Raw genomic sequence first — 25,904 nt, forward strand, 5'->3', positions numbered from 1 at the left:
ATTCCCAGTTACCTCCAAGTAGGTCTGGAACCACCTGCTCTAAAACCAAAAATTTAACATTCATATTTTCACAAAACTGGGAATGTTTATAAAAAGCATTAGTGTCTTTGCCCTTAGAAACTTCGTACATGTGTTCGCACACTCTTCTTTAACTGCCTCTCCGTTTTGTCAACGTAAAAACTATTACAAGTCACGCAAATTCCCAAGTTAATGACCCCTTTGATCCCACAGTTAAAATATTTAGTGGATTTACGTTTATATTTTCTGGAAGGAATAAAAACTGTGCCTTGATTTAATCATAAAACTACACTGTTGTCCTGCACCACATTTGTATGTACCAAATTTAGACCTATCCATAATTGATTTTGTTTTTCGGCTCTCCTTTCCAGTAGTTCCTTCAAATTAATGTCTCTCTTCCTAACAAACTGTGGGTTAATGGGAATATACCCTTTAATTTCATCATTCAGGGTCAATATTGGCCAATGTTTCAGAATAATTTCTTCAACTTCATTAGATGTAGATGAATAAGTATGTATGAAATTACTTTTTTCATAGATTAGTACTAAGCTAACTGCCCTTGCGAGCCATTTTAAGCCTAGCCAATTATCCCTTGTGAGACTCAAACCCTGCACCTTGTGTTTGTAAGGCAAACACCTTAACCATTAGGCCACCCTCCCAACTCCCCATTTTTGGTAATATGTTAACGGTATTCATTTTTTGTCCCCCTAACAAAGGAAAAAATTTTGAATTTCTATTTTCAATAACTTCAGCTGCCATACTTGTCAATAAGATTCCTTGGGCACCCTTTTTCTTCAAACAATGTTCCAATAAACTTGACCTCATCCAGGAAGACTTCCATCGTACTGGTCATCCTAGAGGCCTTAATCATTTGGCCCTTCACAATGCCCTTTTTTTGGAAAAATGGATGTCCACTATTAAAATGTAGGTACGAGTTTGAAAACGTACTTTTTTAAATAACTTAGATTGAAAACAGTGGTTGATATAATCCTTATATAAAGTCACATCCAAATAATTCAACTGATGTTCATTAATATTGTGTGTAAAAACCAAAAACTCAATGGTAAAAATAATTTAAAGCATTTTTTTAAACCCATTAAAACACATTATTAAAAAAGCATCTTGGAAACTTTAGAATGCTTCACAATCATACTAAACAGCAAATAAATGAAGGCAAAAAACTGTACTATAATAACTTTCAGAATAATACTAAACACAACCCTAAATTTTTGACATCCATTAAAGAAATCTTACATCCTGGCATTCAACCCAAACTCATCTTCCAATAACTCACCACTTGAAACTGCAGTACAGTTCAGCTTTTATTTTTTAGATAGTGTAGCATCTCTAACCAGGGAATCTAATGTTATTTTCATTTATTGCCCAGCATATGGGTCTCTGATCCAGTCCTCGGATCCGACTTGGACAATCTCTTTAGATTCTTGGATCTGACATTCGAGCCCTTCCCTTTACCCATAATGCCCCTTACTTGCCAGATTGTGATTTTGCAGAGCACTGTAAATCCTCTTTCATGAATGTTATGAGCTTTGTCAGGGGCACCCATTTATCTTTTCTCCCCTGAAGGCCACACTAACCACGGACGCTTCCCTGTTGAGATGGGGGGGGGGGGGGGCATTTCTTGAGACTGACTGTTCGTGGTTCCCAGAAGAGACAAATTTACATATCAAATGTCTTGGACATGTGAGCAGTCCTAATAGTGTTGCATGCCTTTCATAACTCTCTCTTTTGAGTCAAACATGAATCAAGTAATCAATTTACCAGCCTTCTTTCCAAAGTTTGACAATATGGGAGAATGGATGTACTTCACATAATCAACATCCAAATGTTCGACTTTCATATGGCCAAGACCATATGATTGAACATTTGAATGTTCGAATATGTGAATATGTGAAAAAAAAAGACAAAAAAAAAACTAAACCTTGCTGGCAGGGGGGCAAGCCCCCATGCACTCCCCGCACCGCACCTCCCGCTATTTAAATATACCAACTCTGAGATCACACTACATTGCGGTAAAGAGAAATCTTCCTGTTTTGCACTCTATGGAGATTCCCATTCAGAACATTCAAACGTTTAAAAGTTCGGTCATATGGTCTCGGCCATGAGCTTTTAAAAGTTCGACCATCTGAAGTAGACCCAGGAGAATACATGCTACATCTTTTAGATGTACTTAGACAATTTCGTTTTTACGTTCATAGGACTAAAGGATTTTGAAAATGGACTCATCAGCTGTTTGTTTCCTTTGCTAAAAACAAATTGGGAAACCCAGTATCTAAAGTTATCTTGGCTAAATGGATTGCATTTCTTTTGTATATTCTCTTAAGAGGTCTGTCATTACCTAAATCTGCAAAGGCTCATTCAACTAGATCCATGGCTACATCATCTGCTTTTTGGGCTAGAGCTTCAGTTGATGACATTTGTGCTGTGGTTACTTGGTCCAATTCCCATACTGTTATTGCTCATTACAAGTTGGATATCCTATCCGAAACAGGGCTGCTTTTGGCTCTAATTCTGCAGAGCATCTGTCCATTAGAGCCACCCAAGATGATTGTAGCAGGGGACTTGTGTCTCCTACGTTGAAGAATGAGTAAAAGTGACATTGGATATTAAAGTTATGTACTCCTCATAACTGTGTGTCTGTATTGTCCATTTTCATTCTTCAACTCCCCATCCCCTTACTCCTATCCTTATCCTTTAGGAGTGACCTGGTGAAGTATATGGGAACCATTGTTCCCAATTTGAACCCCTACTTTCTCTATCCTGTTTTACTATAATTATAATAACTATAAGTGTTTATGTGTTCTGGTATATTTAGCAGCAGCAAACTCTATCTGAGGTAAGTTGTCAAGTAAGGGGCATTGTGGGTAAAGGGAGGAGCATGAGTCTGATCCAAGAATCTAAAGAGATTGGCCGAGTCGGATCTGAAACCCATACGTTGAAGAAATAAACTGGACAACACAGACGCATAGTTATGCTGAGTACATAACTTTAATTTCCTCATCATTTAATCCCAGCCCTGCCCAACAGCCACATCCACTTCTACCTTCAAAACATGTGCCTGCATCTTATATAAAACTAACTTAAACCGTGCTCTTCTTCAGCTGATGACCTAAGTGAATACCCAAAAATAGCAGCCAGTAGCATTGCCTGTTCTGTCTCAGTCCTTATAAATAGGTCATTCCAGGAATCCCACATTCACTCTTTCTGGAAAAAGTTGCACATTATCCCAGTGCACAAAGGAGGAAATTCAACAGACATTAGTAATTTTAGACCTATAGCAATCTTAAATGCCCTTGACAAAATACTTGAAAAAAACGTATTCAAAAAAATTGCTAGAATATTTCCTGCAGGACAAAAATCTATCCCCTACACAACGTGGGCTCCCCCTGTATAGATACTGTCAGTAAAGCTAGAAATGATGGCAAACTAGTCTCTTATTTTTAAACTTGTTTTAACCCAGTTTGTTACAGCAAATTTCTTCTTCATATGTCCTCAATAGGTATCTCTCAGCCCACCCTTCTCTAGTTCAAAAGCTACCTGTCCAGTGGGTCTCAGTAAAATGGCACTCCGCTGTCTCCTTATCACCCAGTCACCACTGGTATACCAAAAGGCTCTGTCTTTGGTCCCCTCCTCTTTGACATCTTCACTAACACCTTCTATACTTCACACAGTAGACCACCGTAATACAATATACAGGTGATTTCACTTTAATTTGCATATCGGATAGTATGTTACAGCATCAAAACATTACCCAGGAAGCTTTAACAGCCATGGAAACAGCTTCGTAATTCACAACTTGTACTTGACCCAAAAAAGACCAAACTACTACTTTTTTCCTCAAATCGCACACTCATTTAGAAAAAATAAATACATTTCTTCGTGCTGATAACAACCATTGAGGCCACTTCTCATACCAAATTGTTAGGGGTGATTGTATATGCAGGTTCAAATGTAAGATCATCCACTAAATTGCAGAAGAAAAATTCATTAAAAACTAGGGATGCTTTACAGAGCTAAAAACTTTCTCACCAGTGCAACTAAAACTACACTTGCCATTACTGGTCTCCTCCCCACTCTTTCTTATGGCGCTCCCATCCTTACTAACCTCCAGGCTTCCCAAAAATTAAAACTTGGAAAACATTTGTCAAGCTCCCAAAGTTCAAGATGCTCACCCTGAAGACTGAGATTTCTCTGTTGCCAGACAACTACTTCATAGTGACCCTGGATTTGGAGAATGCCTATCATCATATCCCTGTTGTCATCATTTCAGGAGATGAGATTTATGATGTTTGGTTTGCACTATTAGTTTTCTGTGTTGCACTTTGGGCCACATCCACTGCATTGCAAGTGTTTACTTAATGGCTTGCTCCAGTAGTGGCCCACAGTCAGAACCTGGGCGTTCACATTTTTCTGTACTTGGATGACTTGCTGATCTATGCAGTCTCTCTATCCAGGTGTTTAGAATAACCATAGAACATCTCAACTTTACTGTCCCGTCTAGGGTTCAAGTAGAAACTCAAAATGTCTTGCCTGACACCCTTGCAAAGATCCATTTTTCTGGGGGGGTGCTTAATCGACTCCAGTAAAAAAAGGTCCTTTCTTCAAGAAGACATGGTCCTGTCGTACTAGAATGGTTCTGGAATTCTCCAAGAAGTATGTTACCTCAGTTATAGAATGCCTAAATATTCTTGGATTAATAGTGTCCATGATTCTCTTGATGATATTGATCTGTCTTCACATGAGAAAAATTCAGTTGTATGTGTAACATTGTTGCACCCAGCACATTCATTCTCTGGAATTCCAGTTTCCAGTGCTGCCCTTCAATAGATGAGAATTGCATTGGTGGAAAGAACTGAGTATTAATCCAGGACTTCATTTCTGCTCTCAAATGCCAGTACAGTATGTCCAGATAAGTTCAGCTGACTCTGCCTGCAGAGCTGTGTCAATAGGTATGTAAGTGCAAGCCACATAGGTGCCCAAGGGCACATGGAAGTACGTTATTTTCAAGGAGATGTTGGCATCGATTCACACCTTGAAATTATTTCACCACCTTTGGACTCTGGCTCCTCTTCTGGTCATTTTGGTAACACCACAGTGATATGTGGTACCTCAACAAACAAGAGGAACCAGGTCTTACCCTCTGTTACAGTTGGTAATGATAGCTTGAGAGCAGACTTCTCAGTTTTCTCTGAATATTCAGGTGTCATGCATCCCCAGAGCAGAACAGTGTGGCATACACATTAAGCAGGTCCTGGGCAGACCTACATGAGTGGAAGCTTAAGGAAGTGTGGTGGTCCAGAGTCTAGCCCAGATGTAAGGAATGCCTCAGATCTGTTCACCTGTTTCAACACAGCTGAAGAAATTCTGTACCAGACATCCTTACAGCCATGCTTGGAGGACTGACGCATACTTGTTCCCTGGGACAGGAATGTTTCCTTATGCATGTCCACTGATTCACAAGGTATTTCTGAAAGTTCTAAGAAAACTGCCAAAGGTCATTGTGGTGATCAACTATTGGCCCATGTTCTCCCTGTTAGTGGTATTGGTTAAGGGCAATCACTACAAACTTGCTCATATTCTGGACCTGCTTACACAATCTCTGAGGTGACTGGTGAACCTCAATTTGGAGAAAAATCAGTTGACAGCCTGGATGATTCAGTCGTGACTCAATTTAGGCACTTGTTTCATGAGGATATGCAGCAGATGTTAAACGAGGCCAGAAAGCCCTCTGCTAGAAAAATTTATGTTTATAAATGGATGAGGTTTTCTAAGTGGTGCCTAAATGGAAACCGAGGGTCCATTGAGGTTAATACCCCTGTGGTGTGCTGAAATGTTTGAGCTACTTCAGGGTGACTAATCATATACATCCATTAAGGTGCACTTAGTGCCATCTCTGCATGTCTGCTAGTGAATCCCTGTCTTCTCTTTTGATAAAACAGTTCAAGAAAAGAATATTGTATACAAGATTCCCTCACAAGCAAATTCCTTCTCCTCGAGACCTCAGTTAATTGACCTTGCCACCTCTTGAGCCATTAGTTCAAGCTGATCTCAAGTTCTTGACATGTAAAACTGTTTTGCTTATTGCTGTGACATCTGCAAGGTGAATGTTTGAATTGCAAGCTCTCATGATGGGGACAACCTTACCCAATTTTCCACAGGGATAGGGTTGTATTACACATCAATCCTCCTTTCGTACTGAAAGTGATTTAAGAGTTCTTCCTCAATCAGTCCATTAATCTCTATGCTTTCTTTCCTGAACCTTAGAATAAGGGAGAAGAGGCTACTTCGTGTCTTGGATGTGCATAGGCAGCTGAGGTGCTACCTTGACAAGACAAAGCCCTCAAGGAAGGCCAAAACGCATTTTATTTCCTACATACTTGCAAAGAAGGGTCAGCCTTTCTCTAAGCAAACCATTGCATCTGTGGTGGTCTCGTTTTTTTTTTTTTTTCATTAGACCCACCATGGCAAGGCAAAGGCACATTCTGTCAGAGCCTATTCCTTTTCAGTAGCAAATTGGAAAGGAGGGGACTCAAAACTGTTCTAAAGGCAGCAGCTTGGTCATCTGTCCATACCTTCATGAAGCACTGTAAATTGGATGCTTTTTCTAGATCCAGAGCAGTCTGAGGATCCTTCTCCATGGGGTCTCTATTAGAAGATTGAATGTTGAGGTGATCGAACACCTAAACATCGATCTAATATCAACCCCCCCCCCCAATTACCTTGCCAGTTTAAAAAAAAAAAAACTTTTCATCCAAACTAAGTGGGGGGCTGTGCCCCCCACTCCCCCTAACTAAATATACAAGGTCTGAGATCGCTCAACAGTATGGGAATAGCAAAATCCGGCGAACGGCCAAGGGAAATCTTTCCCTGCGTTAAATCGGCCGTTCGCCGTTTTTTGCTTTCGATATTAGAAGATCGATGTTTAGGTGTTCAATCACCTAAGCATTCGATCTTCTAATATAGACCTTTCTCCATGGGCTCCTGGACCCTTATTCTTCCTCTTCCCAGGTTAGGCCAGCTTTAGGAATCTACCTATATGCCAATAAGGCAGTTTGCATGTTGAATGTAACTACAGTTGCGCAAGTTCTACTTACCTGTAGCAGTAGATGTTCATAGAACACACACTGCCTTACTGGCATACCCTTCCACCATCCCCTTTTTGTTGGGTGCATATAGCTGGTTATTGAAGTTGCGGGTGTGTTTATGTTCAGCAACCCTTTCTTTGTTGCTTGTGTGTGACGTTTGGTATGGAGCAGTAGGTGTTAGTAAAGCTTGTGTTATCTGCTGCTCAGGTTGGACCCTAGGAAACAGAAAGGGTCCTGTCTGAGAGTGTGAAGGGTTGTCCAGTTCCTGCCTGGTGATTAGTCCTTCTCACTCAGACATTCAGTGGGAGGAATTCTGAGCTTTGACAGACTGGCAGTGGGAGGGTAACAGGGCACTACAACCCATATACTAGTAGGGCTGTGTGTTCTACGAACATTTACTGTAACAGTTAAGTGAACTTGCTCAAGTGTACAAAGTTAATCATATTGATCACTGCTGCAGTGGCCTTAGACATATGAGTTGTATTCTAGCAAGAATGCAACAGCCAGTCATCTTCCGAAGCTTTAGGGCCCTGTCCACATGCTCAAACTGTCAGGCAGCTCAGATGAGTTTACTAAAAGAAGTTTTTGTATCAAGCCCTTCAGAGCTTTATTGCTGCTGAAGTGTGCACTCCTCTGGGGCTTTTGAGGATTAATTATTGGCTTGTGCTGTTCTTTTGCTGGGAAGATAAGTTCACTTTTTTTAGGGGGACTTCCATTTAATAATTTTGTTGAAACTTTCCTCTTCAGGAAAGTTATTGTAGATCTAGGAGTTTTCGTTTTAATGGACTGTCTTGAAACTGCATTGTACTTTTAAACAGGCACTTTTTTCCTGTAAGTTTCAAAAGTAGTTTTGAAGTATATGAAAAACATTTTTTTCTGTGGAGAAATGTTTTACTCTGAGGGATGGCAATTTGTTTTAGTGATTTTTACTGTGTTTGTCTGTGAAAAAATTACTTAAAGCAGTTTTTTTTAACCAACAGTTGCTGCTCATTTTTGTACGGAAAGAGGTGGCGCCTTCTGTCATTCCCACAGTCAGTCCTTTTTTCCAGCCACAAAAAGAAAGTTAAGCAAACAACCTCTGTAGTCACAGCATGTTAGCAGTTTGCCTCACCCGAAGGTGGTCACTCTGCTGTGGCTATAAGTTGTACCTTGAACACACTCCTATTACCCACGATCCCTCTAGTGTTGCACCTACATCCACTGTAGACCAAGGGTTAGTCATGTCCTTTGCAGCCGTTTGAGGTCCCCTCAGTTGGCATGGAAGAGGCTCTCTCTTGGTCCTGGGAGAGGGAATAGGTAAGGCTTCCCTGTTCTGTCAGAATGTTGTGCCCATCCCTGGAGAAGCTGCGCCGCCATTAATACCTCTGATCCCATTTTCCTGCCAAAAAGAAACCAAGCACTCCTCAAATTTCCTTAAACAGGAGTAGTTTAGTGGGTCTGGATCATGGTTTAATTCACGGTATTACTCCTTTTAAAGTAGTTTCTGGTAAAAGAAAGAGGGATACCTCCTTTCATGAAGAGATTCAAGATCCTGAATCTGGATAGGAGGATGAAGGGATACGTACAGCACTTTTCTCTTCAGGTTTATGGTTCAGACTCTAAGGAGATCTGTTTCTGACTCTCCCAATGGGGGGGGGTCCTGTTTCTGTGGCACTATTTCTAGAATGTGCCTGTGTTTTCTGTGGGAGGACACTAGTGTGTCTCATTCCCTAAGAAAGTACTATGAGCTGTTACAGAAGGTATTTCCAGAACCTGCATCCATTCATCCAATTTTTTTCAGCTTTGGAACATGTGTTACTGCTTGCAGATGTTCTTAGTCGTCCATTGCTGCAGTCCTGACTATTGGGTATAGTCCGCGTCCCAGTCGGCCCGAATACCAGAGTATAAGGCTGACGTCGGTCAGGGCGCATTAGACTGACGTCAGTACGTCAGGGTACTAATGCGCATGACCGTCGCCATATCCTCAGTCTTTTTTGCCGCATGGTCCGATGCAGAAGCAGTTTTGCGAGTGCAGGTTGGCGTACTGAAATACTTCCGAAACCGGAGTTTCAGACCGAAACAGAGTTGGCTAAGTACCCGTTGGGAACATTTTGGTTTTTCTTGCCTCAGTATTTTACCGGATGTCAGAAAAAGTGAATAACTGTATTTCTTGTGGGAAACAGATACCTCATAGGGATTATCATACCTTGTGTATACCTTGTTTAGGGCCTGAGCACGGCGTTGTTGGTTGCGCTCTTGTGCTAGGTTTAACAAACGCACTATTAAGAGGAGGTTAGACTGTGCCAGGTTAGTGTTTGGGAAGCGTTGCAATTATAAAATGCCGCCGGATGCTCCGCCGCTTCCTCAAGAAGCGCAAGGATAAAACAGTGAAGCCTAGGGTTGAGGAACCGGCAGTCCCGGACGCCGGTTCTTTGGAAGGCTCAGTGGAGCCGGAGGTTTTGCCAGGAGTTTCCATGGAGTCCCAGGCAGAAACTATACTCTTACAGGATGTGCCTTCTCAGGAGGTAGGCCAGGCTGAGGGGCTTCTCAGGTGACTGTTCTTCCCTCTCTTCCCAAGGTAGTTAGGGCCTCTCCTTCTGTTGCCAAAACTTCTATGAGAGGTAGGCCTACTTCAGCTTCAGTGGGGGCTTCTCCTACCATTTCAGGTTCTGTACCTAAGAAACATATGCTTAAGATGGCAGAAGATTTGATTACTATGTTTAGGGTTCTATGCCCCGCCTGATAAGAGGCCTAGGGTGGAACCGAGTTTGATTGTTTTGAACAGTGTTCTGAGGCTTCAGAATCTTCTGTGGAAGATTTGCAGGAGTATCCTACCTATTCTGATTCTGATGTGGATGATTCCACTCCTACAGCGTCTCCACCTGAGGATTTCTCATTTTCAGAGACTTTGCATTCCATGAGGGAGCACTTTAAATGGGAAGGCCAGGATTACTCTGACTCTAGGAAAAGGCTTGGAGTTCTTGTTTTACCCCAGCATAGGCCTTTAGCTATTCCTCCTGTGTTGAATGTGGTGGAAGATGTTTTTGCAGAGGCTTCCTGAACCCTGACTCTTTGCCTCCTGCTCCTGTTAAGCCTGATAGGTATTATAGGGTGCCAGCTCATAAATATTTGTTTAAGAGTCCTAGGGCGGACCCAGAAACTATTTCTCAGGGGCCTAAAGGTGTAAAAGCTTCTGTGGTTAAAAATCCTGTCCCCACTGATAAAGAGGCGGCTTTGGATAGGTGGGGAAAGAAAGTGTATACTTCTTCCACTTTAGCCATGAGAGCTTTGAATTGTCAGTTTCACATGTTAAAATATCAGAATTACCTTCTTTCACAATTGAAATCTAAGGTGGATGCTTTGGCGGAAGGTATTGAGTGTAAAGAGTTGCTGGATTTGGTTCATGTGTCTGAACAAGTGGGTAAGCATTCTTTGCAATGTGGTTTTGATGCTGTACAGGCCTCCTCGAGGTGGCTGCTACCAGCTCTGTTCTTGCATGCCTGGTTGAAGGATCAGAATTTAGCTGAGCATGTTAAGACAAGGATTTTGGATGCTCCTTTACAGTCTGATGTGTTGTTTGGTTCCTGTGGAAGCTGTTTTAAAGAAAATGGAGGACAAAGCTAAGTCTATGCAAACTGTTAAAGATTTTTGCAGGTGCAGCCACCAAGTTTAGTAGAAATTGGCCTGCTAAGGGGTGGACATATCCTGCTTATGATTCTCAGTCTAGGGGTAGGTCTAGACGTGGTAGGGGCAGGGCTCAAAGTTCTTTTAGGCCTAGAACAGGAGTTCACCTGCTCAGACTTCTGGTGAGGGCAGGGGTCAGTCCTTTCGTAAACAGACCCAATGACCTGTTTTTCAGCTGCCAGCAGATTCACGCCTGGCAGCTCCTTTGGGGAAGACTGTCTCTTTTCAAAGAAAATTGGGATTTAATTACTCAAGACAAATGGGTGTTGGATATCATTCACCACGGTTACAGATTATATTTCCATACAATGCCCCTTTCAAAGGCATGCCAGACGTTCCTCCTCTACAAAGAAAAGAGGCTCACAAGCAAGTTTTACAGTTACTTCACATAGGGGCCATTCAGCCAGTCCCTGTGTCAGAGAGGGGCCTAGGATTTTATTCTCGCCTGTTCCTTGTACCAAAGAAGGGGAACACGTGGAGACCAATTTTGGATTTATCTCTCCTCAACACGTTTTGGGACATTCCCAAGTTCAAGATGTTGACGTTACAACAGCTTTTACCTCTGCTGGGCAAAGATCACTGGATGGTAACTTTAGATCTCAAGGAAGCTTACCTTCATGTGCCTATAAGGCTAAGTTGCAGAAAGTATCTGCGGTTTCGAGCTGGAAATTCTCATTATCAGTTCTCTGCATTGCCCTTTGGCTTATCTACTCCGCCCAGAGTATTCACAAAGGTTCTGGCTCCAGTGATAGCTTACTTCAGGCTTCAAGGAATTCAAATCTATCCTTACTTGGACGACTGCCTGATTCTGGCTCAAGAAAAGGAAGACCTTCTACAGCATCTGGAATATGTTATAGCAGTGCTAAGATGCCTAGGGTATTCTGTGAACGAAATAAAGTCCAGTCTAGTACCCTCTCAAGACATGTGCTTTCTGGGTGTAAGACTGCATACAGCAGCCCAGATGGCCTTTTTAACCCCGGACAAACAAAAGAGTCTGTCACTTTACTTCCATCAACTATCTCATCAGTCCGTGCTGACTGCAAGGACAGTCCTTCAAGCATTAGGGTTCATGGCATCTTGTATTCTGGTGCTTCCCAATGCCAAACTGCATATGAGGAAGCTACAATGGTATCTCAAAAATGTATGGACACAGCACTGCCAGGATTTGGACACTGTCATTCAAATAATACCTTGCATTCAAAAGGAATTTTTGTGGTGGGCTCAGGAATGTCACCTAAACAAGGGACTCTCTGTGACCCGGCCAGAGGCAAGTCAGATTCTAACGACAGATGCCTCGGACATTGCTTGGGGAGCTCATCTAAATGGAAAGTGGATACAAGACAAGTGGCCTGCCAGACTACAGCATCTACATATCAACATGAAGGAGATGTTAGCAGTCCAGTTTGCATTAATGGCTTTCAAGGAGTTACTTCTTCCAGGGCAGGTGTTGATTCTAACAGACAACACAACTGTCATGTGGTACATCAACAAGCAAGGGGAACACATTCTTATCCTCTATGCAGGCAAGCAATGATTTTATGGGAGACTGCGCTAAGCTTGCAACTAACTCTTCAGGCAAGGTTTCTGCCAGGAGCACAGAACTCCTTAGCAGATGTGTTAAGCAGACAAATCATGGATCCCCACGAGTGGAAACTGGATCTTCATGTATTTCAGAAACTGACAGTGTCATGGGGAACTCAGACATAGATCTGTTCGCTTCTCCACTAAACCACCAGCTGCCAAAGTATTGCACAAAGGGGTTTCATCACACAGCTTGGAAAGTGGATGCTCTGTCTTTCAGTTGGAAAAACCTTCATGTGTATGCCTTTCCACCTCTACCGCTTCTTCCAAAGGTACTATTAAAGGTCAGACAAGACAGGCCAAGGATGATTTTGATAGCTCCAGATTGGCCTCGGCAACACTGGTACCCACTACTAGGGAGTCTGGTAAAGAAGCCTCCATGGCCTTTACCTCTGATTCCTCATCTGTTATCTCAGAAGGACGGTCATCTGCTCAATGTCGAGCTTCACTCTCTTCATCTAACAGCCTGGCATATTCTGTGTTGAAGCACAGCAGGTCTCAACTTCCTCAACAAGTTTTAAATGTGATTATGGAAGCTAGAAGGCCTAGTACAAGGAGAGTGTACGCAGAAAAATGGAAGAGATTTTTATTTTGGAGTACAGCAAAGAATTTGGAGATTTCAGAGCCTAATTTGAGTGTGGCTCTTCAATATCTTACTGAATTATTGGACAAAGGATTGTCCTTCTCTTCCATAAAGATTCATGCTGCAGCAATTTCAGCTCATTATGATTGTGACCCACCTTTGTTTTCGCATCCTTTGTTCAAGCAGTTTCTTAGAGGGGCAAAGAATATAAGACCCCCACGTAGAGCTCCTACTCCTGCTTGGGATCTCAATTTTGTGTTGGAAAAACTTACTCTACAACCTTTTGAGCCTGCAGCTACTGCTGAATTGAAATATTTGTCATGGAAGACTGCTTTTCTGTTGGCTATTCCTTCTGCAAGAAGGGTGTCTGAGTTGCAGGCCCTTATGGCAGTAGAGCCTTTTGATTTTCCATAAGGACAGGGTATCATTACGTACTAATCCTTCCTTTATGCCTAAGGTGGTTTCTAGTGTGGCTTTAAACCAAACTATTCATTTGCCTACGTTTTTGCAGATCCTCAAAATAAAGGGGAAAAGATTTTGCACACTTTAGATGTACACAGGCAATTGCGTTATTATTTGAGCAGGACTAAGGATTTTAGGCAGTCTCAGCAGTTACTTGTTTCTTTTGCTTTGAGTTCACAGGGCAAGCCTGTGTCAAAACAAACTATTTCTAGGTGGATTGGCTTTTGCATTGCATTTTGTTATTCCCATCATGGCAAGGAGATACCAGCTGAGATTAGGCCTCATTCCACTAGGGCTACTGCCACTTCAACAGCATTTCTAAGGGGGGTGGCAACTAAGGATATTCTGGAAGCAGCTACTTGGAGTTCAGTGCATACTTTCTCTAGGCATTATCACCTTCCTATATACTCTAAGACTAGGGCTGGTTTTGCCACAGCTGTTTTACAAGGCATGTTGTCAGCTCCTACTACTTTATAATTTGCCAGCCTCCCTTACCTCTGCTTTGGGATTCTACCCAATAGTCAGGACTGCAGCAATGGACGACGAAGAACATAGTACAGTTTTGTACCTACCATAAATGTAGATGTTCGAGGATTCCATTGCTGCAGTCCAACCTCCCTCCTTCCCCTCTGTGTTTAGGGGTGGTTGTGTAGGTGAGTTTACATGTTTATATTTTTATATACATATATTGTTGTATATATTATACATGTTTTTGGTGCAGGTTGTTTTGGGACTTGTCTTTTGGGTCTTCTGACATCTGGGGCAAGAAAAGACTGAGGATATGACGTCGGTCATGCGCATTAGTACCCTGACGTACTGACGTCAGTCTAATGCGCCCTGACCGACGTCAGCCTTATACTCTGGTATTCGGGCCGACTGGGACGCGGACTATACCCAATAGTCAGGACTGCAGCAATGGAATCCTCGAACATCTACATTTATGGTAGGTACAAAACTGTACTTTTTCTTGACAGTCAGCCAGTAGCCCCTATAATGGTAGATTGGGTGTATAAAGCTCCTCAGTCTTAAGTTTTTATACACTATTCCCAAACCTGATTCAGTAGCTATGGCTTTAGTTCATCCTGCTACTGCCAGATACTTAATTTCTATCCTAGTATTGATAAGGATGGGATGATTATTGATAGGTATGAGAAAAATGTATGCTTCTGCAACTTTGATTTTCAGAATTTTGAATGGTCAGTCTCGCATGTTAGGGTTTGTCCTGACTAATTGTGATGGTATGTGGAATGTTTTGTCTGCAGTTTCTTCTTGTGAGGAAAAATCTGCTCTAAATTTAATTTCTTCTTGTTCAAGTCACTATTCATTGTATACAGCGTGTGTTTGACTCGTACTTGAAGGACCATGTCTAATGGTACTGTTTTGAAGAGGTTTGCTTGGCTGCATTCTTAGAACCTCGCAGATGATAAAACCGAGATTTTAAATACTACTTTGAGTAAAGATGTTTTTGGTCTCGATGCTGCAGAGGAGCAGAAAGTTATGAAAGGGTAAGCTGATGAAGGTAGTCTCTCAAGACATCTCTGCCCTCATCTTCAAATGGATTCTCTGACTCCCTGTCCAATTTTTGGTAAAATCCAGATGGGAGATTTACCATCTCTGTCCCCTGTTTGATCCATGAGTATGCTAACAACTTCTAAAGTTATTTTCTCTACTTCTATTGTGAGATGTCCAATGTTGGATCCGAGGAAAGCTTCTTCCTCCACTCGGACTATATCCTTGGCTAATTCTGCTTTGATTCTATCAGATGAGAATGGGTTTTGGAGCCGAAGTGTTGGCTTTGGGTCTGAGGGGATAGCCTTGGCTCTGATTTTGTTGGATCTGTCCCTCCCTTTTGGAGCCTCTGTCCTGGGCATTTCGGATCCAGTTCCACCACTAAGGCACTGATCCAATGGAGGTCTAGACCTACCTTCTTCAGGAGTTTTGGCTCCAAAGAGGTGGGTTGTGGCTTCTCTACATCCACCTCCACAAAACCCAATGGAAGTGGCTTTTTCTTCCCTCTGAGAACCACCTTTTCGTCATGCTTCAGGTTCTACTCTCTTTCCTCCAATTCCTAGTTTTGAGTCATTCAGGCCTATTCCAGAGGGACAGCCAGAACCAATAAGTGTCCAGTCAGTTCCATTACAGGAACTTCCCTTCTCTTCTGACACCTCACCTGAACATTCCACAGAGGAGGTACATTGGAAGAGGGAGTGTAAAAGGAGATGCATAGAGTCCCAGTTGAAGTCCCTCACTGAGAATATCAATTTTGATGGTGAGGGGTCCCCACAGATCACCACCAGATGATATCATCTTTGGAGATATTTTAGAGGTCCTGAAACGGGTGTCTGGTCTTCCCGAAACCCCTCACCAGAAGAATGTGGGTTTTTGGAGGCGCTTGATTCTGGCCCATCTGTCTCTGGTTACCCCCCAGCCGACAGATTTATTGATTTAGTTGCCCATTAGTCTTGGAAGGAATTTTATACTGTCAAACCCATTCCTAAAAGACTATGACAAATGTTTAGCCCCCCTTTCCTCCCAGCCAACAGACCACACTGGAGCAAAGGGGTCCTGGTTGATGCGGTGGCAGCCACCACGAAAGAGCTAGCAGAACAGAGCTCTGCTGTCCATCTGCCTAACAGGGAGTCTAGTGCATTGGACAGGTTTGGAGTGCAAGTTTTTGCCTCAGTAGCCCTTATCCTGGAGTACTTAAATTACTTGGCACATTTTACTCTGCTTCAGAGAGATTTGACCAAGGAGCTTTCAGGTAATCGTGAGTCCATGTCTGCTGAGGATTTCAAATAGACATCCTCTCATCTGGACACTGTCTTGTCCATATGCAGTGCTTCAGTGTGGTTGATATCTCACACAGCTGAAGGAAGTTCCCGAGCAACCAGTCCAGGTATTGCCCTAAGGAGACATGCTTGGATGTTGCTTTGCAACTTTGAAGAGCCCTTTAAGACATTTTTTATTAACTGCCCATTTTATGGCACTTCAGTGTGGGTAAGAGTCTCTTTTACTGATGGCCACAGCAAGGAACAAGATGAAAGGATGCTGTCTGCTATAGGAGTCAAGTTTTCTATGCATCAATGAACCTTTTCTAGGAATCAGAGAGGCAGCAAGAAGATGTGGTTCCAGAAATCTCAAGGACCTTCCGAAGGTCCACGAGGTGATAATATCTCCAGGAGTTGAGGAGGAAATTTCAATGGTAGACATTGCCCTGGAGTTGGAGAAACTCTGCAAAATCAGTTCTTTAGAGATTCCTTTTCGGTTGAGCTCTTTCAGCTCTTCTGAAGTGCTGTCTGACTGTCCAACTCTGGTGGCAGTTGAGGGTCATTTGTCTTTAGCACCCATGTATCTTCTGTTATACTTGCCCAGGTGTCTGGGTGCAAACATAATATTCAGGGGTTATTGCGTACCATTTTCCCTTCTTGCAGCTCACAAAAGGTAGAAACGTCCTGATGTTCCACCCAGTCAGAGGAGGCAGTAGCACGTGAAATCCAAAACTGCTGCTAGACAAGATTCATCTAAAAGTTCCTTCCAGACCAGACATGATTTGGAGCTTATTTACGCAACTTTTTAATGCCAAAATAAACAGGGGACCTCAGACCCATTTTTGATCTAAGCAGCTTAAATCAGTACATAAAGAAAGCAAAGTTACAAATGGTCATGGTCTAGTCTGTTCTATTCTTTCTACACAGGGAAGATTGGATGTGCTGTATAGATCTTCAGGATGCATACTATCCTATCAAAATAGACAAGAGATCCAGAAGACCTCTTCGCTTCTGTCTGGGAGCCAGTTATTACCAGTTCAGAGCCCTACCCTTTGGACTCTCCACAGCCCCTAAGTGTTTACCAAATGCTTGGCAGTAGAAGTAGTTCACTTGAAACTAAAAGGATTCCAGGTATTTCCATATCTAGACCGTTGGCACCTCGCTGCCCCACCAAGCATCTACTTCTCCATGCTGGGGACCATTTGCTCCAGATTTCAATTCTTTGGGCATAAGAATAAATTGTACCACGTCAAACCTAATCTCAATCCAGAGCCTGGAGTTCATTGGTGCGGTTATAAACACGGCAGAACAGTCTGTCTACCTCCTCATCGTATCTTCACTATAAGGAGTCAGGTCCACTTTCTTCTTGCTCATTCAGCTCCTCCAGCAAGATCAGTATTGCAGGCAGTAGAAACCATGATAGCAGCCTTTGTACTACTAACTTTGGCATGCTTCTTTATGCGGGTTCTACAATGGGATGGGGCAATCTGTATGGGAATGGGCAATCTCATCAGACCACTTTCTAACTGAGACACACATTCTGGAGAAAAACAAAGTGCTAGCAGACAAACTAAACAGATCCATTTTGATGGCCCATGAGTGGTCTGTCAGTCAGTCTGTGGCAGAGAAGATTCTCCAGTGTTGGGGCCGACCTACTTGCCATGCCCCTCAACTCCAGCAGTTAATTCACTCTCATCCCCCCTGGGGGGGGCATCGAGAGATGTTCTAGCTCATCCTTGTCCCTCTGATCTCATCTCCTTTATGCTTACCTTTCCTCTTCCCTTGATTCCCAAATTTTTACAGAAAGTAAGCAGGCTGAAGAGCTCAGTAATCTTCATTGCCCCCTTTTTGCCTTGGAAAGTATGGTCCCCCTTCCTGCGGTCTCATCTTCATTATCCTCCATGCGTACTGGAGCAAACTCTGGATCTCCTATCAAACCCATCAGAGATACGGTACAACATCCCAACATTCGAGCCCCAAGACTAATAGTTTCTCCACTTCCAGTAGTAGTTAGACAGACCAGGCTTGTTTTCCCCTGTTCATGATATGATTTTGGTTTCTCAAAAAGAAAAAAAGAACCAAACCAGGCATGTCCAAGGGTCAGCTTCCGGTGATTTCTCCTGTCCACCTGGTGAATCTGGGCATATTGGGGCAATGCAGCAATTGCCTCATGTACACAGACAACCCTCTCCTCCTATCATCCAGCACTACAACCTGTGAGAGATGCACTTACATAGCTGAAATGGAAGCAAAGCGCTCTCCACCAAGATTGTGCTAGACTGTCAAGAGGAGAAGGTTAACACCCACACTATACCTCAAGCAACACATAGCCCTTCTAAACCCATACCACCAACACCCACATATAGCAACACTAAATCCACATATGCAGAGGCCCTCAACTGTAACCTGCCCAGGCAACAAGAACCTCTGAAGCTGAAATGCAAACAAACACCAATCGCAACCAAAGTGTCACATAGCTCACAACACCAGTGTGCCACCCAGCAACAGCCCCTAAGGCAAGACAACATACCTAACACTTTAGTCATAGGTGACTCTATAGTCCGGCACACTGATGTCCCACTCACCAGGTTGAACAAGGAGAAAATTAGTCTGCTACCTGTCTGGTGCCAGGATCCGCCACATAACTCATGCACTCAAGTCACTCCACAACAAGTACAAATGTGACTCTCATTGTCCATGTTGGAGTGAATGACTTGAGACGTACCTCCCTGGACTACATGAAAAGAGACATGGAAGAGCTCTCGGATCATGTGGCCCAGGCAGGTATGACCCTAGCCCTGAGTAGCATCCTGCCTTCGCCCAGAATGATACCACAATATAAGGACAAAATGATTGACTTCAACAGTTGGCTAAGCTTCTGGTGTCATTCAAAGGGGATCCAGTGTCTGTCTGCCTGGGATGACATGATCGATAGACCACAATGCTTTGCCAGAGATGGTCTGCACCTGTCGCCCCTGGGATTCAGGTTACTGGCTAAGGCTCTTGCCACCCCTATAGTGCCTTTTTTAGGCAAAGTTCAAAGGACAGAACAACCGCTGTAACAGGTACAAGCATGCAAAATCTGAAGGTAATGCTACTCTGTGCTAGAAGTCTAAACCTCAAAATGCGCTCTCTCGAGGCACTCCTAAAAATGGAGAACATTTATATTTGTGCAGTAACTGAGACCTGGTTCAAGGCTCCAGAGAGCACCCCTGCAATACCAGGCTACAACTCTTACCACACTTTTCAGCCACCAAACCAGAACCGAAACACTAAAGGTGGAGGAGTGTCAATATTCACACCACCAGGCTAGTTGCCCAACACAATGCATCTGAAATTCTCCAGGTGCAACTAACACTAGCTAAGACTGCAATCCAAATTGTAGCTTGTTAGATCCCCCACCATGCCCCAAGATTCTCAGTACACCTTTCTAAATGTACTGGAAAATATTAAGATAGAGCCATATACCCTAATACTGGGTGATTTTAACTACCCTGCCATTAACTGGGAAAACTACTTGTGTACCAACACCTTTGCCCAACGGTTCTTGGAATTCATAAATTCCAGTGCCCTGGATCAACTAATCCATAGTCCCACCAGGGGCTCCAGTATCCTAGACCTGGTCATTACCAACATGGAAAATCGATGCTCCACACCTATGGTCACCCCCTCGTTAGTCGGGCCTGACCATAAGCTAATTACCCTTAACATCCACATCCCACCCCCACCCCCCCAGTAAGGAAACCTCCATAAAAAAATTCTACAAAGCCAACTTCATGCTACTCAAGTCAGAAGTGACATACTTCATGAGACCCATGCAGACGGGAACTGAAAGTTCAACTTCTGAATCCTACACTAAGGCAGTGTACAAGCACATTCACTCATGCATGAATCGTGCCATCCCAAATAGAACCAAGATGCTCTCATCCAAAACAAGGAAGCCAATCTGGTGGTCCCCTGCAATAAACAAACTTTACAACAAAAGGAAGAAACTGCTTCAGAAAAGAGGAAAATCCCAGGATGCAAAATACTCCCTTACCAGCCTAATCCCAGGATGCAAAATACTCCCTTACCAGCCTCGGTAAGAAACTGAGATCCCTCATAAAATCCTCCAAAGCTAGTTACGAAAATTAAAATTGCCAAAGATTCCAAAGACAACCACAAGGCATTCTATAACCGTCAAGAATCTAAATGGCAATACTCAGATCTGCTCTGAGCTAAAACAGAATGGCATTAAATATAATGATCCCAAGGATATTGCCAGTGTCCTGGCAGATCGATTCAGTGCCAACTTCACCCCCTAAATGGCCCATCTCAATACCGGAAGATTGTCAAATTCCGTTAATGGCCACACAGGTAAAAAAAAAATGCATTCTCCAAAGCTAAGACTACAGCATCTATGGGACCAGATAACATCCCGGGCTGTGTACTAATTGAACTACAATATGAACTGGCACCTCACCTAAGTGTCATGTTTAATCATAGCCTCACCTCAGGTTTTGTGCCCACTGAGTGGTGCAGAGCTACAGTTATCCCACTCCACAATGGGGGATCCAACTTGGATCCCGGAAACTACGGTCCCATCAGTCTGACGAGCCTTATCTGCAAGGCCATGGAGCATATTATCATGGAACTTATTAAACGGACATTAGCAACCTTCAAACACTGGACCCCACCCAGTTTTGGGTTCGTGAAGGGCCGATCTTGTCTCCTAAACCTAATTGACTTCTTCAAATTGGGCTCTAGAGCCATTGACAAGGGTAAGGTGGTCCACACAGCCTATCTAGACCTTGCCAAGGCCTTTGACACCATCCCCCACTCTGGAATCATAGATAAACTTACTATGCTGGGCATTAATCCCTACGTCACCCAATGGGTTGCTAACTGGCTTACTGATAGAACCCACACTGTAAAAGTAGCCAACTCCAAATCCAGCTCCAGACAAGTGACAAGTGGAGTACCTCCGGGTTCAGTCCTGGGACTGCTATTGTTTGGCATCTACTTCTCTGAAGTACAGGCCAACACTAAGGGACTCTGGCTAACTAAGTTTGCAGATGACTGCAAACTAGGAGCCATTATTGAATCCCCAAATTATGTGGATACTCTACAAAAGGGCCTTACAGAAACAGATGCTTGGTGCCAGAGCCATGGGCTCAAACTCAATGCCAAGAAATGTATAGTTATCCCCTTTGGGAAAAAATATGTACCCATGAATTACCATATAGGTGGCAGTACACTAAACAACGAAAGTGTAATAAGAGACTTGGGGACACAGGTGAACAGTGGTCTCACCTTCGATAACCACATCGCCACAACAGTCAGGAAATCCTATGTGGCACACACCATCACCAAGGGCTTTTCATCCAGAAAAAAGGAGGTCATTGTCCCACTGTACTCCTCCCTCATTAGACCCATTATAGAATACAACGCCCCATTTGGCATGTACCTCTCAAGACATCTGCAACAACTGGAAAGGCTGCAGAAATGCCTCACTAAAAGAATCACAGTCCTAAAGCATATGCCCTACGCTGACTGCCTTAAAAAAACTCCAGGTGTACTCTGTCGCATATCATCTACTCTGAGTCAATTTCAACTTAACATACAAGGCCATGTCAAACCCAGAGCTGTTGGACATGTTACACTTAAAGAAATCCCAATCCTTCAGAGCCACACGCTCCAGGGATCTAACCTTGTCATCACAATAAACGAAACATGCTGGAGGGATAGGTTCCTGACCTAGAGACTCCCCAGACTCTGGAATAGATTGCCCATACATGTCAAGCAGAGTGCCTCTTTGGCCCTCTTCAAAAGGAACCTTGACGATTGGATGGGAGAAAGTAAATTCACCCCGGGGATCACGTCAGTCGCCCTGCTAGACAGGGGTCCATGGAAGTAAATAGTGTGGGAAGAAATATCCAGGGAATTGTTATGGCTAGGCTTGTATAGGCCTTAGGGCTGATAGCCTAGTACCAACTTATGAGCCTATGTACCAAAAAAGTATACAAAACAAATGGAAAAGATTTTCCATATGGGCTTTGAATAAAGACATTGATCCTTTTTCTGCCCCAGTCTCTACGATGCTGCAATTCTTGGCAGTGCTTTTTGAGTAAGGAAGCTAGTTTTCAGCTGACAGGAATTTTTAATTTTCACATGGGGAATAGACTCCTTTCTCTGGCTTCATCCAAACTTTTTAAAGCTTTCATAAAGGGCCTGCAGTAAAAATCCCTCACCACCTTGGGATCGGACAGTTGTACTACAAGGCCTAACGCAAAAAACCCTTTGAGCCTTCAGCTAAATCTGATCTGAAGTTTGTCATGAAAAAACGTTTTCTTGGTAGCCGTCACATCTGCAAGAAAATATCTGAACTCCAGACTTTCTCTTCAAAATCTCCTTACATAATTCTTTTTATAAGGACAGGGTTTCTTTAAGGACTAGCCCTTCCTTTTTACCTAAAGTGGCCTCTGAGAATGACATTAACCAGTCCATCCATTTACTAGTTATTTTCAAAATTTTCCAATAAAGGAGAGTATGTGCTACATCTTCTGGATGTGCACAGACTGTTTATCTTCACAGGACAAGACATTTCAGGAAATCGGGCCAACTGTTTCCTTTTCTCTAAAAAGACTTGGTTATTCAATATTCAAAGTCACTTTAGCAAAATGGATAACATACTGTATTTCCTGGATTTACTTTCAGAAAGGCATGACCTTATCTAGACCTCCCAAGGCTCATTCAGATAGATCCATGGCCACATCTGCCGTTTGGTCAAGAACATTTATTGTTAACGTTTGTGTTGCAGCTACATGGGCCAGTGCTCATACTTCTGTTACTCATTGCAAATTGTATATTTCTAGGAGGAGCCGCTTTTGGTTCTGTGGTACTCCGAAATATCCTTTCATGAGGGCCACCCAAGATCAACATAGCTCAAGACTCTGTCTTGTACATTGATGAAGAATGAAAAGGACAACGCCAGATTTAAAAGGTATGTTATTGCCATAACTAGGCATCTGTTTTCATTCTTCAATTTTCCTCGCATCCATCCATCCCCCATCCAAGTTCCTAGAGAAACCTATTGGACTGTGTTGGAACCTATAATTCTGGGTTTGAGCCCTGTGTTTGTCAAACTATTCCTGCCTCCATTTTTATTACAGAGATAGGGCAACAAACTTGATCTGAGGCTTTGGGGATTCAATAGAGCATTATGGGTACAGGGAGGAGCTTAAGAGCTGGATCCTAAGTCTGGAATAAGTGGCAAAGTTGGATCTGAACCCATATGTTGAAGAATGAAAATGGACAACACAGATGCGTAGTTATGGTAAGAACGTAACTTTTAATTTGAGGCCAATGACCTGAGTTTTCTAGCATATTTTACTACTATGCAACTTTATTTTTAAATTGTGAACTAATTCAGCCAGCTGTGCAGTCCTTCGATGTGAATAATATAAGGTGGATGTTACTTGTTAAACACCTTGTCCTTTAACTGTATGTGTAAAAAAATATTCCTCAGGTTGCTGGAATGTGTTTGATACCGAGTAGTGGACACTGACACTTCCTAAGCTGCCATTAATGGTCAAGTAGCCGAAAAAGTTGGAAATGATTGCTTTTAAAAATGCTGCAGTTTTGTATTTTATTGTCTTTAGCTGGGAAGCTCTGTCCTACTGCAGGGCAAACCTTTGCATTTGATGTGGTGGTGTCCAGTAGTTTACTAAGTGAAAGATATTACCTACTGCATTTCATTTTTGTCTACTCCTGCAAGCACACTTTTCTTGTGTGTCAGCCATGTACCTTGAGCAGTTTGTACATAGAGACAGATGACAAATGTGCAACACTATCTGAACGACAATCTAAGGCTCAAACTGCTGATCTTTGTTAAAATTTCCTGATACCATTAAGTGACTTTAACATTGTCTGTAGTATGTTGAAACTGGCATGACTTCTGTTGTGTTTATTTTTTAAGGGATATTAATAAAGTCGATGATCTCATGGCAGAGATCAATGAGCAACAAGAAATTGCCCAGGAGATTTCTGATGCCATCTCCAAACCTGTTGGATTTGGTGATGATGTGGATGAGGTAAGGCCGCTTTAAATTTGGTGATCCCAACCATGCATTCATGTTGGAATTTGTGGCATGTTAGTGATATTGGATGCAAACTCAGGTTTATTATTGTTATGCTTCTGTGAGGGGAAATGTGTTTGCAAGCCTGAACTGTTCATATTGTTTTGGGCTGTCTAGTAGAGAAAACTCACAGCTCATAAACAGTCAGATTTATTCATTGGGAATTAATAGGAGAGTTGGCAGGGTGGCTTCAGAACATATAGATCTGCCTTTGAGCAGTGTGGCTCTTTTTCCCTGCAGCTAACCCGATACACCTACCTCAATTCCTGGGACACTGGGTGTGGTTTGAGTGGTGTTTTTCTCATAATAGTAAAAATGGATGCATGTTAATGTAGAGTTCCTGCACTTTCAATTGAAATGACTGACAGCACAGCCAGATAATATACAGATGGCTTATAATCTTTTTCTTAGCTTTTTGAAGGTATTACTAGAGAAGTTGGGCATTTTGAATTGAAATCAATCCATATGTTTGTTGATTGGCAGCTGGTTTAAAAAATAAACTAGCTTTAAAGCTGATACTGTGTATTATAATTAATGCAGATAGTGTTGGCTATCATTTTATGGTCTATATTACGTTCATGATAATTTGTTTCTGCAGAAACCTAAATCTTTCACTTTCTGCCTCAGTATAGACTTTTCGTATTGTCAAACCCATCTTTTAATTTGCCCAGTCAGTGAAGTATGTGTACAGTGAGAGGTATACTTCTGTTAGAGCCCCAGGCAGTAATTAAGACCATTTCACTGAATTTTCGTAACTCTCCAGTGTTAGCAGAGCCTTGGATATTACATTAGGTAAGAAGGTGCAGACGTGCATTAAGGTGTTTTTTGAGGAAGGGGCTTAACTCCCACTAACTTCTTTTTAAAGTATTTTCACTGAAATAGTCAAGCCAGTTGATCAGAATTTGTTTGAAACTTGAACCATGTGCTCTTCCTGTATAATGCTATGCACTTTTGTACAAACTTTGAGTGTCCCTAGACTCTGAGAAAGGAGGAGCCATGTCCAGGACAGCTGAGAAGAAGGGACAGAGTTTAGATGAAAATTAGGTAAGTTTTCATCCCACAGACTGTTACTGTGCCACCCTTTTTTTTTTGTAAGACTCTACCTGCAGTTATTGTGTCTTTCGGGTGAAATTCTTGAGGCTGCATTTTTCTGCAATGCCATTGGTGTGGAAGCAAGACTAAAAGGCGACCTTTAAAAATGGGTAAGGGTTTCAGAGAGAAAATATATGAAGGGATGCTGTTTGAGCTTCACATATTTTTTTCCTGGAAGATAGGAATCATTGGTACATCTTATTTTTAAAATGTAAACACCGGTTCAAATAAGTGCTTTGTAGCAAGGGTGATGAAGACATTGAGTAGACTACTAAAAAGAGAAGCTGAGATGAAGTCCATGAAATGCAGTATACATGCTTGAGATGTAGGTAGAAGTAAGGTGTGTACAGTCAGGGTGTAATAAATAAGCAATAATTCGTGACAGCATTAATGTCGAGATGAAGCATACAGCAGTACTGTGAACCTCTTTCTAAAAAAAAAAAGTCTCCCTTTCTTTATAGCAGAGTAGTTCACATATTTTACTTGTAGAAATGGAAAGAGAATAGTGTTTGTGTAT

The 25,904-nt window shown here is 42.5% G+C and overlaps 1 protein-coding gene across 1 annotated transcript in view; it reads left to right on the forward strand.

Annotated features, from left to right (window-relative positions):
* The window catches only part of LOC122790936 (charged multivesicular body protein 4b-like), a 410,904-nt gene that overhangs the window by 308,623 nt on the left and 76,377 nt on the right, over positions 1-25,904 (forward strand). Inside the window, exon 4 of the mRNA XM_044058640.1 lies at positions 24,136-24,250. Coding sequence (XP_043914575.1) covers positions 24,136-24,250 — 115 coding nt within the window. The remainder of the gene's footprint in view (positions 1-24,135; positions 24,251-25,904) is intronic.

Source organism: Protopterus annectens, chromosome 16.part0 (assembly GCF_019279795.1).
Source record: "Protopterus annectens isolate FY-2018-M chromosome 16.part0, PAN1.0, whole genome shotgun sequence".
Lineage (NCBI taxonomy): Eukaryota > Metazoa > Chordata > Ceratodontiformes > Protopteridae > Protopterus > Protopterus annectens.